The sequence below is a fragment of the Clarias gariepinus genome, chromosome 24, assembly GCF_024256425.1.
Source record: "Clarias gariepinus isolate MV-2021 ecotype Netherlands chromosome 24, CGAR_prim_01v2, whole genome shotgun sequence".
Taxonomy (NCBI): Eukaryota; Metazoa; Chordata; class Actinopteri; order Siluriformes; family Clariidae; genus Clarias; species Clarias gariepinus.
Window position 1 is genome coordinate 25,064,699 of NC_071123.1, and position 17,982 is coordinate 25,082,680.

Here is a 17,982-nt window from a genome sequence, read left to right on the forward strand (position 1 = left end):
ATCCGCTACGGAAACAATGAGTAAAACTCGTTGCCCTATACACAGATCGCCTTAAATAAATGAAATAAAACAATAAATGTGCAAATTGCTTCCTCGAAACTCCAAATCTCATACACCCCCTACAGTTTTTGTAGCTTTAGCATCTGGCTAATAAGCGATAATTACTACATATCTACGTAAATCACCGATTGCATTAGGCAGCTTTTAAATTATTCATGTTTCGAAGACTAAACTATTATTTTGTGGTTGTGAAAGAAAAGAATATGAATGCTTGTATACATTACTCACAATAAGTTAGGGATATTGTTATTTACATGATTGTTTTACATATTTGCTCTGAATTTGAATGAAATAAGTAAAAGTTCCCTTTGATATTACTTATAATGTATAAGAAAAACACCATTTTCAAACATTAGTTTAATATTTATTACCCCAAAAATGTAGACAATAACAGGGATAGCCCCAAATAACAAAAATTGACAATGTCAGTAGCGGCTGTTTCCACCATTTGCCGCAGTGACAGCTTGACAGTGACGTCTCAGCTCCGCACTAGCCTCATGATGTTGTTCTGAGGCAATGCATTCCAGTTCTGCCAGGGCACGTGGGGGTGGGGTACGATCATCCTGTCTCTGCTTCAACTGGTCCCAGACGTGCTCTATGGGGTTCAGGTCAGGGGACACTGATGGCTGTATCATATGAGACACTCCAACAGGGGTAGCTCAGTGGTTAAGGCATTGGACTACAGTTCGGAAGATCCCAGGTTCAAACCCCACAACCACCAAGTTGCCATTGTTGGGCCCTTGAGCGCGGCCCTTAACCCTCAACTGCTCAGATGTGTAATGAGATAAAAATGTAAGTCGCTCTGGATAAGAGCGTCTGCCAAATGCCTAAATGTAAATGTAAATCATCATCCATGAACAGAAAGTTGGGGGTGTGCTGGCGGAATTGAAGTATATTGATGGGTTCTATGATGTCTCTGAGGTAAGAACGTGCAGTGACTGAGCCATGTACAATAACCAAATCTGTTTTGCGCTGACTGGTGATGCCTGGCCAGACTGTTGCACCTCCTCCACCAAAGCAAACCATGGGGACCATGTTGACCTCAGCATATCGCTCACCTTGCCTTCTCCAGCAACGCTGACGACAATCATTTCTGTGGACAGGACGGTAGACCACTGCTGCATTGTCCAGGACACATGGTCTTGTGTCTTGGTGTCAGTGGAGTCACCTGCAATTGTCGTCTGGCATTCGAGCCAAAGCGGTGGAGTCGGTTGAGAATGTTTTGTCTGGAAACCCTAGTACCCCTCGCATCTCGTAAATAGGCCTGCAGCTGTGCGGCAGTTGCATAACGATGTCTGAGTGCATGGGTCCTTAGGTACTGGTCATCGTTGCTGTCAGTCACTAGTGGGGCTTCACTCCTGGGTCTGTCATGAACTCTGCCAGTATTTCTGTGTCTTGATGCAAGTCTGCTGATAACATTTTGTGTAAGAGCCATATTTCATTCTTAGGATTCTGTTGTTGCGTTTATTTAAAGTTTATTGGTTAAGCATTCATTTATGTTAATCGTAAGTTGTTCTGTGAAGTCATTCCATAATTGCATAGTTGGATGTCTATTACGCACGGTAGAAGTTATTAGGATACGGACGTTGTGAAGAACACAAGCTTTTGACCGTAATCAAAAACCCGTAATAAGATACAGCAAATAAGTTGTTGTAACCCTAGTGGATTTATGCAAGAAAACTGTAAGAAATGTTGAACGTTTGATGTTAAAAAATAAACGAAAAGACAAAGAATTCATGGACGTCCGAGTCGTGAGTAATTCAGTTCAATAAGAAAGAATGAGACACACCAAGTTCACAAGCAACATCTGACTGCCTGCCACTGACCCGAAGGCGCGCCATGGCCAGGTGGCGCCGCTCGTCCATTGAGTGACGTTGTGTGTTCATGGCTGTTTGAACAATGAACTTGGAATGACTTACTGACAATACCTGCTTTTTATATCCACAGAATGTTGAAATTGATGCCACATTAAAAAAGGTTGTCTTTTGGGATTGCACACCTGTACAGAATGAGACAATTACATGGAAAACACAAAATGAGGTGTGTCTATCACCCCAATACAATTACCTCCCTGTCCCAAAAATGTCTGAAGTAAAACAAACACTGTATGTCAGACATCCACTAAGTCTCTCACAATATCCCTAACACATTATAGTGTATAATATTTACTTGTGCTATGTTTCTCAAACAAGTAACTACACCCGGAAGCCATTTTGATTTCTACGCAAAGAGATCTCGCCATTTCTCATTAGTTTTGTGGATTATTATATGAATAATATCTGTAATGGTTGGAATTGTGGGATAACATACTCAAGGTCGTGCTCTTGTACTGAATGCAGTCGTAGGGTACTGAAGAAATCACTGTACTCATTTTCAGTACAACAGCACAACTTTGAGTGTGTGGGTTTGGCGACCGATAGTGAGTGTAATTAACTGGGGTAAAAGTGAGAGATTTACTTTATATTTTCCTGTTTTTTTTTTCTCCTCACCTCTTGGCTACATAGTACCCATGAAAGTTTAAAACTACTTTTACTTGTTAATAAACCAGAAGGAGAATAACTTTGTTGTGAATGTGGGTTTTGGCAGGCAGCTGCTTAACCTCAGTACTGCAAACTGTACAGACCTACTTTCATCCATGCTTATTTTAGTGTAATTATTCACTGTAGAACACCTACATACATATACAGTAGTTAAATGTCCCATTGCTGTTATCATCCTTCGTTGAACGCCTCTCGTCTAATCAGATCACTCTGAGAACTACTGTATATATATATATATATATATATATATAGTTGCATAATGCAGTAATGTAATGCATTACATTTTAAATGCATGAAATTTGATTACAGTTACCAATGTCAATAACATTACGTTACTAGCATTACAAATTTGTTTAAAATTAAATCTAAATGCATTTACAAATCACGTTTTGCGCAGCAGCATCAGTTAACGAGCATGCGCTTTCACCAATCGCCAGGGAGCTTGTAGTTTTACATTAGCTGTTGTAACGGGTTCACTGTTCACTGGCACCACAGACACAAGGTGAGGTCTTACGGAAATCGGGATCATTTTATTTAAAAAAGCAGAAAAGAAGAAAGGTTAAAGAAGGAAGCATGGGGAAAGGGGGAGGATTTTTAACATTGAAAAAGCTCACCCCGAACTACATAGCGAGCCTACGGAGTGAGCGAGGAGCAACAAGGTGCTGCCCATCTGTTCAGCATGGATGATAATAATCGGCAAAGTAACTTAAAAGTAATATAAATTGTAATCTGAATCAGTAATGTAATTAAAATATAATTTTTAAGTAGTAATTGATAATTTGTAATAGTAATAGATTACTTTTTTTGAGTAACTTACCCAACACTATATATATATATATATATATCAGGCGGTGCTGAATGCTGAATGCAGTGTTAGTCTACTTATTTTTTTCTGTTGTTTGGAATCCAGTAGGTTGCATTACTGTAGGTCTCACTGTTCCTCACCTTCCCGACCCCCTTAAAGCCAATTTTCCAAACCAGCCTTCCTTAAAAACATCTAATGCTTTCTTCCCTGATCTCGTCTTGTCTTGCTCTGTATGTACTTATCGTCTTCTTCAGCAGGTACTTCCACAGACTTTTTCTTCTCGACACATTTCCTCTCTGTACCATTTAGAATTTAGTTAAAGTTCTGTAAGTTGCATTACCGCCACCTATAGATCTCTCTCTCTCTCTCTCTCTCTCTCTCTCTCTTTCTCTCCTCAGCTTCCCTGTCCTTTAAGGCCGAGTTTCCAGTCCAATCTTTCTTAAAAACAGCAAATGTTTCCTTCGCTGATCGTTGACTCCCCATTGTGAAATAAATAAGGAAAATGAATAAAACCCAGAGTACTGACATGTCTAATGATACTTAATGTTTTTCAGACAGAGCGATTTCTTTTTTTTTCTTTCTTCTAGCAAGATGAGCACCATATTAAGGATTTTTTAAACTAATCATTACAAAAACAATATAAACAACTTGAAATGGCATTATTACAGAATCCCTTGAGGTATTTTCTCACAAACAAACAAAACCATGTACTTTACCTTAAGAGCTAAAAGAAAAGGATTACAATTGGAAAGATCTTTAAAAAATTATGCCAATCATGTGACCACTAAAAGCTAATAAACTGTGTAATTTTATAATTTCTGCTTTTTTTATTGCGACCACGATTGTATCTCGTGCGCACAGCACAAATAAATAAACATTAGGAATAGCTCTGTATATGTTTTCCCTGACAAACCTGTGTGTGTTAGTGGGTGTGTGTGTGTGTGTGTGTGTGACTCCAGCTCTAACGTGCTCCATTATCAGACAGCACGGCCAGAGGGTCGGGAGGTCGTTACTATAACAATGGTTGGAGCGATAGGGGTCCTCCCAGGCAATTAGGCAAATCTGATGGGCCCACCCACAGGAGTGTGTGTGTGTGTGTGTGTGTGTGTGTGTTGGGGGGGTGCGGGGGTTAAAGAGGTTAAAGAGGAATCCAGACATGTTTACGAAACACTAAAGAGTCCGTTTTCTCTACCAAAAACCTGCTGATCTGGAATCCAGATCTAACCGCAGGGGCAGAATTTCATCGCCATGACAACAAGCGTCATTATATAAATAAATCATGAGGTTTTGTCAAAAAAATATATATTTTAAGTAGTTAAGAAAAATTGTAAAAACTGGATAAAGGAAAGTTTCGAGGCTGGTGTGAGGGATATCACTTGCTAGCATGCTAGCTAAAGGGTTTTACTACACAACATAGATGCAGGTTAGCTAGCATGCTAGTGCTTAGCTTTGCTTATAGCCAACCACAGCGGGCTTCTTAGCTAACCTGACTAACCACAAGAGTCAAATAGATACTGTTAGCCGGAGTGTGTTTAACTTAGCTACTGTGGCTAAATCAGAATCTTTTTGGTTTAAATTTTTTTTTTTAAAACAACCTTTCTGATGCTAACAGAACTCGCTTTAGCTTAAACATATCTCAGCGTTGTTCTGTATGTTTGCGTACAGGAATTAAACTTAAATTACAAATAAGTATGAGTCTGAATTATATTTGATCAGCACAAAGCTCAATAAATCGTTTAACTGAATCAGTTTAAATGATTATCTGATTCCCTGGGTCATATCTCCATAATACACTCAGCGTTCAATAGACTGAGGCTGAGAGAACACTGTTGCTAGGAAACTGGGAAATATCGATGCCTTAGCTAGCATGTGCTTGTAAAGATGGTTTCGTTCCAGACACTGGAAAACACACACAAGTGGTAAAAGTGACACAGAAACATCCTGAACGTCAACATTTACCTCAGACGTTTATAGAAGAAAGACTCTGCAATGACAGTTAGCATCGGCCGCTTCCATGGGTGCCGATATTTTGAGGAAATAAATACAGTGTATTCCGAACACACACACACCAAAAAAGTTGTGAACGACTCCAAGCAATGTGTTTATACCTAAAAACAAAATGCTTCACATACACAAACACACACACACACACACTTCATGATTTAGCAGACATTCCACCAAATGGTGATTCAGAAAGCAAATACCTTCACCTCCTGGGTTTGGGCTGAGTAAATCCCTCACACACACACACACACACACACACAGTGAGTAAAGTGTCGCTCCAGGCCACATCGTCTCTCAGACATGTCGCTAATCCTTTAGCTGCTAGTTAAAGTCAATCATTCGAGTATGTTGCTGAATTAGCATGCTAATCCCAGCAGCCGCTCTTTGTTTACCTCATGCTAATGTGCTAGCTTGCAAACAATGGCAGTTAAGGCTCTATTGTGTTAAAGCTAATCTGTGCTAATAATGCAGTGATGTGGTCAGAGTTAAGTGTCCAGCTGGAAAGACTTAACGACATCAGGCTCGGGTTAGACTGGATTAATTTTTTTTTTTAAAGCCAAACGGGTTTTACTGAAGAAGGAAAGCTAATCATCTAATCAGCTAATACACAGTTATATTAGCATACAGGAGCTCAGGCGCTAGACTAGTGCTGCTATATAGTATTGGACAGGTTTTTTTACACACATGGTTAAAAGTTTAAATGTTTAATAACTGTAGTGTGTGTGTGTGTGTGTGTGTGTGTGTGTGTGTGTGTTTGACAGATGTGCAACGACAGTCAGCTGACTGATAAAAGAAACAGAGGCAGGCCAATGCTGTCTCCTTTACTGTAACCTCTAACCTCTCACATGCAAACACACACACAGACACACACACATTCCTCCTGGCTCCAGACGCTGTCAAATGTGTTGTACATGTGCCCTCAGAGCAGGAGTGTGTGTTGCATTGACATACCATTAATGATGGGTGTCTAAGTGGTGTTTTGCAGGTTAGAATTTGTGCAGTGTGTTTCTTGCTCTAACACACTATGTGTGTGTGTGTGTGTGTGTGTGTGTGTGTATAAAGTGTGTTTCTTGCTTTAACACTCTTACATTTACAGTGTGTAATCAATGTATTGTAAATTTGAATTGTAAATTTGAATTTTAATTTTGAATTTGAATTTGAATTTGAATGTTTGTGTGTGTGTGTGTGTGTGTGTGTGTGTGTGTGTGTGCAGTGTGTGTATAAAGTGTGTTTCTTGCTCTAACACACTTACAGTTACAGTGTATAATCAATGTGTGTGTGTGTGTGTGTGTGTGCAGTGTGTTTCCTGCACTAACACAGTACATAAGTGTATAGTGTATGTAACAGTGTGTGTCACTGTGTGTTTGTGCAGTTTGTTCCCTGCTCTATCACACAACTTGTGTTAAAGTGTGTTATCGTGTATATACAGTGTGTTTTGCTCTAATACCTAGTATTATCGTGTGTCACTGTGTGTGTGTGTGAGAGAGAGAGAAAGAGAGAGAGCGAGAGAGAGAGAGAGAGCAGGTGCTGTAGAATGGGAGTGTGTGTGTGTATTCCAGAAAATAATTCATACTTGCTGTGTGTGTGTGTGTGTAACTTACTGTTGTTGTGTTGTTTATATGAACCATGGCTCATATGTATCGGTTCATGTACATATACAGTACATTAGTTCAAATATACTAGTTCATTTCAAACAGCTCCTATATTTTGGGTTATGCATATTTATACATAAACATTGCATCTCGAAAAATTTTAATATTATGAAAATGTCAATGTTCTTTTGTAATTCTATGGCAAAATTAAACTGTGTCTGGTTCTGCAAGATGTTCAGTAAATCTAAGCAACTTATTTCCTTTTTAAACTGCAAAAGTTCAACTTAGTTTCATTAATTACTTTTTACTACTTTTTATAGTTTTTTTTATGTCGAAACTCTTTCTAAGCCACCATTGTTCCATAGCAGTTACTAGTGTATATGAACCAGTTCATATGAACCACATTATATGTACATGAACTAATTCATATGAACTATGGTTAATATAACCAACATAATATCTATAATAAAAATCCATGTTCACATGCCAGGACACACGGCTACGATCCAGTGTATGTTCTAGCAACCCAGTGTATCTGCAATCACCCCCATTAGGTTTATCAGTAAACAAATGTACATACACACAGACAAGCATGAATTATTTCTTGAACCACACACACACACACACACACACACACAAAGCATCAAGGAACTTTCTAAATCTTTTCTCTAAACTCTTCCTTTGCCCCAAAAGAGAGTTTTAGCAACTTTTTTCTTTATTACTTTTTAACAGTTGAACACTAAACAGCAATTAAACACTTCACACATGCATACACATTAACACACACACACACACACACACACAGTAATTAGGAGTGTAAATAAAGTGTAGAAATCAGCTTTCTGAATGCAGATGAGTGATAAGGTTGAGACACGGGGGGAGGGGGGGGGGTGAATGAGATAGTGATGGCGCGTAAGTGTGTGTGTGTGTGTGTGTGTGTGTGTGTGTGTGTGGGGGGGGGGGGGGGGGGTTGTTAAGGGGGTGGATGTTGGATGAGGGGCTTTAAAAACGCGCGCGCTCCGGGACTCTGGCTCAGTTCTCCGTACAGTCACCGGGACGTTACTCGTGTTAGTGATCAGTGTCAGTGTTAGTGATCGGTGTGGACACACGATGCGGACGATCCTCGCGCTGCTCCTCCTGCTCGCGCTGGTGTCGGTGCGGCGCGCGCTCGCGGGCGGTGAGTACTGCCACGGGTGGAGGGACGCGGCGGGCGCGCGGCACCGCGGATTCCGCTGCCCCGAGCGCTACGACGGCGAGGGCGCGCGCTACTGCTGCGGCTCGTGCTCACTGCGCTACTGCTGCGCCGCACCGGACGCGCGCCTCGACCAGAGCACGTGCACCGCCGAGTTCGACTTCTACACCGAGGCAGCGCGAGACGTCCCTCCGAGCCGTGAGTCCATTAATTAATTACATTTAATGACTCTAATTAACCCTTAAATTCTGTTCATTATTACAGTCTGGACTGGGTGGTTTCGGACCTGCACTTATTTCCCCTTCATCATTAGTCTCTATATCACGTTTTGACCAACACATTTATATAGCATTTATTATATATATTAACAGTAATTAATAAATGCAATATTAACGTTTAATGATTTTATTAGTGCTTCATGGCCAGATTAAGATTGTTGCACTGTTATGAACAAATTGATTGTTTCTGGGTCACTAGAAAAAAAAGTCATAACATTATTGGGAAAATTATGTAACTTATGGTTTAGTTCTGCTGTCAAAAGTCAAAATAGTTTAAATGAGCCCGAACAATAAATAAAGGTTAATATTTTCAGGAGTTAGTTAAATTTTTACATCTTCTCCACATTAATCAGGGTTTTATTTGTTTATATTATTAGAAGTTTAATTTTATTTTTTTTGCGTTCAATTTGAGGCATTTAAAACATGTTGATTTCTCATTTAACATTTATTTCTAAATCAATTTCAAATTTTTATAATCGTATATAATGAATGTTATAATATGTAATAAATGTATCAATAAGCTTATTTTGGCATTTAGATCAATGATTAATAGGCTTTAATTAACAAGTGTGGATTAAGTCATGACATAGTCATGTAGGGAAAAGGTTTTCATGAAATTTTCGGCTAAAAAACAGTAAATTAAATTAAAACCAAAGCTCTAAAAATAAGTAAAGCTCAAACACCCTTTTGGTCTATTTAAATAAATAAATAAATATATGTGCAGCTTGAGCTATGAATATTATTTGAAAATATTTTCCCTTTTCTTGTTGTTTGTGTTCATTTTGCGCTGTGAGAATATTACTTCAATAAACCATTGGGTTTTAAAATCTGTTTACGTATTATTTTTTAAAACATTCAGTTCGTGTAATAGAGTTGAAAAGCTGTAACTCATTCACATTCGATGAGGTTCTGTTTGGACCAAAATGTGTTTGAGTTTGACTTATTTTTAGAGCTTAATCTGAACTGATAAAGATTGGGCTCAGTTTAAAAACATACTTATTTATCATCTTATTTATCATCTTATATATCATATTTTTTTTATTAAAAATATGTTTTTTATTATTTAAAATAAACAGTCTGTTTTTTCTTTTTATTTCTCCAGTTCCCACTTATCTACCCTTCGTGATCGTAGTGAGCGCCTTCCTGTCCTTCGTTTTGCTCGGCGCGATGATCTCCGTCTGCTGCTGTCACTGCGCAGTGCCAAAACCCAGCAACCGGCCCAGTCCCACCCAGGCCAGTCTACTGGAATCTGGAGGCCCTTCGCCTAAAAACTCCAACCCTTCATGCACGCCCAACCCTGGTCTCCACGCACCTCGCCCGTGTCCATCAGATCTCAGCATGTACAGTGCTTTTCCACCTGCGTTTGTTTCTCCGCTCCACCAGGGGGCGCCACAGTTTTACCCTAATTATCCTAACTATCCGCTTCCACCGGAGCACACCATGTTGATCGCACCGGCATTCCTGGACGCGCATGGGCACGGACATAGTACACCCTACCCTCAGGACTCTGTCTACCCTACCGTCACCGTCTGATGATGTCACAGGACTAAAAACTGTTAGCAAGTACAAACATGCAAAGGCTAACTGAAAGCATTAGCATGGTGATAAAGGACACAGCCAACACCTTCCCACTTAGCCAGATAACAATCAAGAACATTGCAATGTCTTTAAATGTGTCTTATAAATCCCCTCAGAGTAGCCAGCTCATGTCAGCTAGTTAGCGTAAACAATGAACATCATAATAAATAAGGAATAGGTGGTTTAAATTCTCTCAGAAATCCTATGATTAGCATGTCAAGCTAACTAGCAGAAACAGTGAAGATTGTGTACATTTATGAACACAATTTACTAATGCTGCTACCAAATGTTACTGTCTGTTTAGCTTGTGTTTTATGTTGTGTAGCTGTAAAGAGTTAAAAAATCCTGTCAGATTAGCTCATGTTTGTTAGCGAGCAAGCATTAGCAATGATAATTCAGCTAGTAATGGTTATAATCAAGGAAATCCTGTTAGATTGTGTCACGTGTGCTAGCTAGCGATTGCGTCTATTCCTGAGTATGACTTGAAAGCAGGTTAGCTCGAGCTAATCTGCTCCGTTCTTCATCCCATGTTTTGTGTAATGTTGCTTCTTATAGGAGTGTGTTCTACCTCAGACATTTTTGTAAAATGACATTTTGTAAAATGACTCACTGTTTTGAGTTTGTTATTTAAACCAAAAAAGGAGAGAAACAATAAAGTTTCATTTTTATAAAACTATTGTGTGGTGATGTTTGACGCAGTTTGTACAGACCTGAGGTAAAGTTAGCGACATTCTCAAACACATTGTGGTTTTAATGTGTGTGTGTGTGTGTGTGTGTGTGCATGTGTGAAAACACAGCAGGAGAACTTTAAAGACAATAGACTGAAATTCTCCTCTCACGCCTAAGAGAGACGAAGCCCAGGTGGAGACGGTGTGTGTGTGTGTGTGTGTGGATAAAGAGAGAGAGATTAGGACTTAGCGAGCACCGCGGGTGGTTATAAAGATGCGCAGGAGCTCGTTAAGTGTGCATTAGCAAACCGAACGGCTCTCCCCCGTCCTGTTCACATGTAAAGTAGCGTAAAGAATCCTGCGCCACCTGAAGTGACGTCATGCAGCTGCAACCTGTAGCTCGCTTTCTCACCGAACACCTCAGCCGTCTTTACTTGCTAATTTAACTAACTGTTAGCTGCGTATTATAACAGACACTCTTATAGCTAGCGAAGCTGAGATGTGTGTGTTTAGCCAGGACAACTTTACTGGATATCTGATTTAGTCCCAGAACATTTATTAAAATATTAAACACTTTAGAGGTGTGTGTGTTATATGTGTTGTACATATGTACAGTGTGTTTTGATTAATAACGCACAAAGATATGGGACACATACTGTTTTATTACTGTTAATTAAAATGCATAAAAAAGTTGTTTTATTAATTAATTGTTATTTTATTTTTAATCATAAGGCATTATATAAGGATGGTTTCAGTGTTTTGTTTAATTTAAGAAAGTAATTTAGTGTATGTTTTATATACATAAATGTTTATATTTTATCATTTATTTTTTGGTAAACTATTGTATTAGATATTTAAGCTTCTTTTTAAAATGTCAGCCATTTTGCTTGTTTGAAGTTTGGGGATTTTTGATTGATCTTTAAAATACATTTTATTTCAAATATTTTTTTAAATGTATTTCCAGTCTCCAAAAGTGATCAGGACACACACACACACACACACAGTGTAAAGAGGGAGAAGTGAAAACTTATCTCAACTTAAAACAGAGATTTACATGAACTTTTTTTTTAATCCAATAAGATCCGAGCTCATTTATCCTTTAAGGAACATTTTTGGGGATAAAACACAAATTGAAACACATGAAACACATTTTAACAGATGTCATATGACATTTTTCCTGTTCAATGTTAGGATCAAAAGTCCTATGTGACACACTATACAGCACAGCACTTTTTTTTTACTTTGTTTTATAGCAATTTGTTTTAAAAAATGTAGTCCGAACAGGTCAAATATAATATAAACTAGGTGGATTAAAAGTAAGTGGATAATATTAATTGGTTAGAACGGCATTTTCCAGGATATTGGCTGAGACGACCTCATAAATGGGCTCCATCGATCCGGGTGATTTATTTTCCTTTATTTTCTTTTTACAACTTTGTTTCAAGTTTGTATTAGAAATATGGACTTCATTACCAACTTCCAAAGCCTAGTTACCTTTCACCCACCCTGTAAGTTATTAAATCACCAGAATTGTTAAATAGGATGAAACTTTTTGGGGTAGCTCAGTGGTTAAGGCATTGGACTACGGTTTAGAAGATCCCAGGTTCAAACCCCACAACCACCGAGTTGCCACTGTTGGGCCCTTGAGCACGGCCCTTAACCCTCAACTGCTAGTTGTTGCTCGCTTGTACACACACTTTGTCCTCCTGTATAGTTTCCTGTAGCGTTTTGTTAGTTTATGGTGTTAACTTTTTTGTTATAACTAGTCAGCTAATTAAGTTAAGTGTCTTAGCGAGTTGTGTAATTTATGTTGTTAATTGATGTTGTATGTAGCACCTCGGTCCCGGAGGAACGTGGTGTTGTTTCACTGTTCATGGTTGAAATGACAATAAAAACCGACTTAAACTACTTGATAAAGAAATAAAGACAAACCACAGAAAACACATTTAGAAATTTCTATTAAGACGTTAAATGAAAAGCAAGGGAAAAGAAAAAGGGATTTTTTTAAAATGCTAATTTTAGCTAATGCTAATGCTTTGAAGAGGAGAGACAACCGTGTACAATAGTAGAACCAAAAAAGGAAAAGAAAAATCATTCATTTAAAGCACATTTACACAGAAAAAAAAGCTTTAAAAGAGCTTTTAATCTTACACGTGTTCTGAAAACAAGTCAGGAAGTGAGGAGAGAAAAAATACATCCATATTCAAATACTGAAAAAAAGAATACTTAGATAAAAAAAAAACTTACATTTAAAACATGAAATAAAAAATATTATTAATTCAGCCATTAGAGAAATACATTATAAACATTTATTCACAAGGAAGAAACTAACACATAAACATAACCCTTATTAATACTACAAAAAAACTTAAAAAAATAGAAAAAAAAAATCCTTCATTAGCAGTAAAAAAACATCACCAGCACACACACACACACACACACACACGCACAACTCAGAACACACACCACAGGAGGGAGTTTTTAACTACAACACAAACTTTTTTAAAAAATAATTTAATTTTAGTAATCCAAGTAAAACTAAAAGTCCAACAGAAAACTAAAAGTGAAATGATGAAACACAGAAAGAGGAGAAACAAGAGGACGAGTGTGTGACGTTAGTGTGTAACGTTAGTGTTATTATTAAACTATTTACACTCCTGCACCGCGCCGCTCCGTTTCCACATCCCACAACACCGTCTTCTTTAATACCTTATATGATAGTAGTGTTTTGTGTGTGTGTGTGTGTGTGTGAGTGAGTGTATGCGTGAGTGTGTGTATGTGTGCGTGAGTGTGTGTGTGTGTGTGTTACTCGTCGGGTTTCCTCTTGGGCTTCTTGGGGTTGCGTGAGCGGCTTTTGGCTTTACACAGGGGGCAGATCGGGGCGTTCCGGTGGATCTGCTGATGACACGACAGACACGCCTACACACACACACACGCATGCACATATTAATCATGAATTAGAAGCAGAAGCTGTAGAGATACACACTGTGAGACACGAGACCAGAGCTCGGCTAAACCCCTCCCCCCTCCCCGTGACTCCCGGGAAAACTAGGAACCTAATAAATATTGAATCGATAAAACGTTGTTAAGAATTTAACTGTATTTTTTTTTACAGATAATGTTTGTTTAGCATAATGTTTCCCAGTACCTCTCACATGTCTTTTAAGCTGCTCACCACAAGAGGGCGCACTTGAAGTTCAGCGGGCAGAGATCATTACAGAGCAGCATCCTCGGCAGTCTATTCTAATATTCTCTTTTGTAACTTTATTACAGAATTATAAAATTAACATCTCATAAAAATGAATACGACTTGAACTATCAGATGTTCCTGTCAGAAAGAAAATTTAAGCTTTTGACCATGTTAGCTCGGCGCTACAGAAAAAAAAAAGTGTAACTGTGTGCGTTACATGAAGTCGTACCTTCATGGGTGGCGGTTGCTGTCGGAACGCGGTTGCCGGTTGCCGTGAGTCTTGTTTCCTCACCGCATGAAGCTGTTGGGCTGTCGCCGCCGCTAAGGATTCTGGGATTGGAGGATCGGGATGTTCCGTCTGCCACTCGGCTTTCTGCTTCTCAAAGTAACTACACACACACACACACACACACACACACACACACACACACACAACGGTGCTGTTAAGCAAAGCTAATATGTGTAAGGTTTATACTGCGCGTGTGTGTGTGAGAGAGAGACTGACTCGAGGGACAGCCGCTCCTCCTCGCGGCTGAGTTCCGGAAGTCTCCGCAGGCCGAGCGCGGCTCTCAGCGTGTCGATGTGATCCTTCAGCGGTTTGTACTCCTCATGCAGCCTCCGAGTCGACTCCAGCAGCTTGCTCAGATCACACTCCGACTGCTTGATGGTGTTCTCCATCTGACACACACACACACACACACACACACAGTTACATACTGCACCCGTTCATGGGATGACATTTCACATGGTACACACCTTAAACACCACACCACACTATTGCATTACTCACTGTTTCCTCTCAAAACTGAGAATTCCAGATATTTCCAGAATTCCAGACTTTTTCCCCCCAACTTGTTAACATTTTCCCAGATTGTTTTTAACTCAACAGCATCAGGAACACGTGACCGCTGTCCAGACTTGTTAAAAATTTCCAGATTTTTAAGATATTTCCAAACATAAAAATGTGATGTGCAACAGGAATCTTGTTGACTTGAGTTTGTATTATTACAGTGGAATTATAACGTATTATCTATCCCTTTCCAAAAGTGCTTCTGGAATTTTACTACAATTCCAAATCTTAAATAAGAACAGACATCTTAATTCTTATTTTTTTAACAAGTAGAAATGAGGTCAGAAAGATAACGAGGCTCAACAGCATCAGGAACAAGTGACCGCTGTCTGGAAAGCGACAAAAAGAGCTTAAACAAAAAGAGTTCCAGATGATTTCCAGAATATTCTCCAGATTCCATGTATTTTTCCAACAGACTTTAATGAACACATTCGCTTTTGTTAACACACACACAAAAAAAATTCATAAAAGATATTGAACTGTAAGGTGCATTAGGAAGCTCTGCATTACCTTTGTTTGCTTCGTTTTGTTTCGTGTCACTGTGTACTAGACTGTATTTGGTTGAAATGACAATAAAAACCTATTTGATTTGATTAGACTTTAAAATATCTACAGTTTTCCAGGTAAAAAAAAAAAAAGGATTCAGGAGATTCCAAAATTTTCCTACTTTTTTTTTTTTTTTTTTTTTTACACATTTAGGAAATTCCGCACTACAGTTTTAGGAATGACAGAATATTACAGTTTTAACAATGTGTATCAGAACGTCTCGACGAGAGACTAGTGACTGTCATGGTCACGGATGCCAACACACACTCTGGGAATTCCGGATTCATCTGGAATTCCATCAGCAGTGTAGACAAGAAATTCTTATTCTCTTCTCCTGCATTTTAGTTTTGTGTGTGTGTGTGTGTGTGTGTGCACACGTTTGTGTACCACGTTGATGTCGGAGTGGATGAGGCGGAGCTCCTCGACGTGCGCCATCTTCTCCTGCAGCAGCAGCTCCATTTCCTGTTTGTACTCGCGCAGGTGTTTCTCCTCGCTCTCCAGCGTGGAGAACTCAGAGCGGAGACGCGCCTTCAGCCTCTCCATCTGCACCGTCTTATTACTGCGCTCGCACAAACACACACACACAGAGCACATTTAGTACACCTAGCTGTCTTTTTGCAACCGTGTGCAAAAGTTTGTGCACCCGTCTTTTGCTAAGAACCAAAAAGCAAATAAATAAATAAAAAATAAATCCACTCTGGAACTGGAGACTCCTTCCATAACGAGCTGTTGCTATGGAAACCATAACGCACCCCCTCCCCCCCCCCCACACCCGTAATTAACTCTTAATAAACATAATTACTAATCAGTAATAAACCCCAGGAGCTCAGGTGTATCTCACTCTCATTAATAATGAACACAGACAAGCGCGTGAAGCCGATACGGGTTTGATTTTATAGCGGATGTGATCCAGCTGCTCGAGCCAGATGTGGAACTCATAACAATAGCTAAAGCTAAAGCTAGCCGCTAGCCCTTCACCCCGCACTGCACTCACCGGATCTCTTTAATGCTCTCCAGCTTGATCATCACCTCCTGCTCAGCCGCCATCTCCCCTACCTTTATTATTATTATTATTATTATTATTTATTATTATATCGATGATTGTTGTTATTATTTCCGGGACAGATCTGAAGCGCGTGAGCTTGTACAGAGCAGAGCGAGCGCCGACGCTGAACCGCTGAGGACTACAGGAACAGACTCAGTATCCCATGATGCCGTGCGAACCCGGAAGCGGATGTGAGTGTGAGTTCTTTTTTTGAGCGACACTTTGTTTTTAAAGAGACAGTAACATTAAAACGAAGAATCGCTCAATTATCAATAGAAATAAAAGGTTTTAACTGTATATTATGTCAGAAATCGCTCTGTAAATTATATCTTTATGTTTCATACACTGGAGGAGCAGAAACCTGTCTCAGGAAAAAAAAAAATCTGTCTGTCTGTCCAGTCAGATTCTGTCACATCATCACACAAAACTGTCTGTCTAGACTTTACTGAATCTCCTGCAGTCCTCAGATCTCTGTCTGAAGTTTAATCTGCACCATCAGTGAATCTAAATGTGGAGTAAAAGTGATGTTATGAACAGTTATGTGTGGGATTTAATAATCTACTGTAAAATAATCTACTAATGCGCTACTGTCTCAATGTAAACAAACACCTGCACCAATAGATATTAATTAGAAAAGATAAAGTGAATATTTTTACTGGGATTAGTTCATATTTTCACTTTGGCTGAAATAACAGCGCTGAAGTGGTATAAGTGAATTTTAACACGCTGGAGTGGTTTTAAGACAAAACTTCATCTTTATCCTTTGATCTACTTTTTCCATTTCTCATCTGTGATTCACTCTCCGATTACCGAACAGGGAGTGTATTTGTCTCAAGTTCAAGTTCAAGTCGGCTTTATTGTCATTACAACCATATACAGTTAGTACACAGTGAAACGAAACAACGTTCCTCCAGGACCAAGGTGCTACATGCAACATAAATTTACAACATAAATTAACATAGACACTAAACTAGCTAACCAAGAGGCCTAGTTAGCTGGCTAGCAGAGACAGGACAGAGAGACCTAACATAAATTAACAAAAACTAACTAAAAACTGACCACTAAAGAAGGACAACTTATTGTAAAATGACAGTAAATTTAAAATCTTGCTATTAATTGGGTTTATTTGGGATAATTTCCTAATATTTATCCACCAATCCAATGGAAAGCAATATTACCTCAACACCATATTTTATGTTCTGTTATGTCGTGGTTGCGCACTGTCACTTTGTTGTTGCTCTTGTTTGCACATTTGCACGTGCACTTTATGTTGTCTGTAAAAATGTTACTTAGCTAGTTAGTTTTTGTTAATTTATGTTGTAATTTATGTTAGATCTCTCTGTCCTGTCTCTGCTAGCCAGTTAACTAGGCCTCTTGGTTAGCTAGTTTAGTGTCTCTGTTAATTTATGTTGTAAGTTTATGTTGCATGTAGCACCTTGGTCCTGGAGGAACGTTGTTTCGTTTCACTGTGTACTAACTGTATATGGTTGTAATGACAATAAAGCCCACTTGAACTATTATATAGTGGTGTAACACCAAAAAAAAAATTATTTGTGAAATTTCAGTTTTTTGTTTTGTGTGTGTGTGTGTGTGTGTGCATTTTTAAAGCTTTTTTTTTTTTTAAATAACAGATC

At 38.9% G+C, this 17,982-nt stretch overlaps 2 protein-coding genes across 2 annotated transcripts; one reads left to right on the forward strand and one right to left on the reverse strand.

The window, feature by feature from the left end:
• The first annotated feature begins 8,111 nt into the window (after nt 1-8,111).
• shisa2a (shisa family member 2a) lies at nt 8,112-10,004 on the forward strand. The gene is made up of 2 exons (XM_053484762.1): nt 8,112-8,391; nt 9,574-10,004. Exons 1-2 carry the CDS (start codon nt 8,112-8,114, stop codon nt 10,002-10,004), a joined length of 711 nt encoding a protein of 236 aa, XP_053340737.1.
• A 2,836-nt stretch (nt 10,005-12,840) lies between these two features.
• zc4h2 (zinc finger, C4H2 domain containing) lies at nt 12,841-16,477 on the reverse strand. Its single transcript, XM_053484849.1, has 5 exons — nt 16,298-16,477; nt 15,691-15,862; nt 14,413-14,585; nt 14,137-14,296; nt 12,841-13,636 (listed from the first exon to the last, which is right to left on the reverse strand). The coding sequence occupies exons 1-5, from the start codon at nt 16,348-16,350 to the stop codon at nt 13,523-13,525; spliced, it is 672 nt and encodes a 223-aa protein (XP_053340824.1). The 5' UTR covers nt 16,351-16,477; the 3' UTR covers nt 12,841-13,522.
• Nucleotides 16,478-17,982: the final 1,505 nt, after the last annotated feature.

Excerpts from the sequence above, each read along its gene's own strand:
- shisa2a (XM_053484762.1), top strand. The coding sequence starts at position 8,112 with ATGCGGACGATCCTCGCGCTGCTCCTCCTGCTCGCGCTGGTGTCGGTG. Across the intron at positions 8,392-9,573 it reads GCGAGACGTCCCTCCGAGCC|TTCCCACTTATCTACCCTTC; the intron begins GTGAGTCCATTA and ends TTATTTCTCCAG.
- zc4h2 (XM_053484849.1), bottom strand. The coding sequence starts at position 16,350 with ATGGCGGCTGAGCAGGAGGTGATGATCAAGCTGGAGAGCATTAAAGAG. Across the intron at positions 15,863-16,297 it reads GAGAGCATTAAAGAGATCCG|TAATAAGACGGTGCAGATGG; the intron begins GTGAGTGCAGTG and ends GTGCGAGCGCAG. Across the intron at positions 14,586-15,690 it reads TCCACTCCGACATCAACGTG|ATGGAGAACACCATCAAGCA; the intron begins GTACACAAACGT and ends TGTGTGTGTCAG.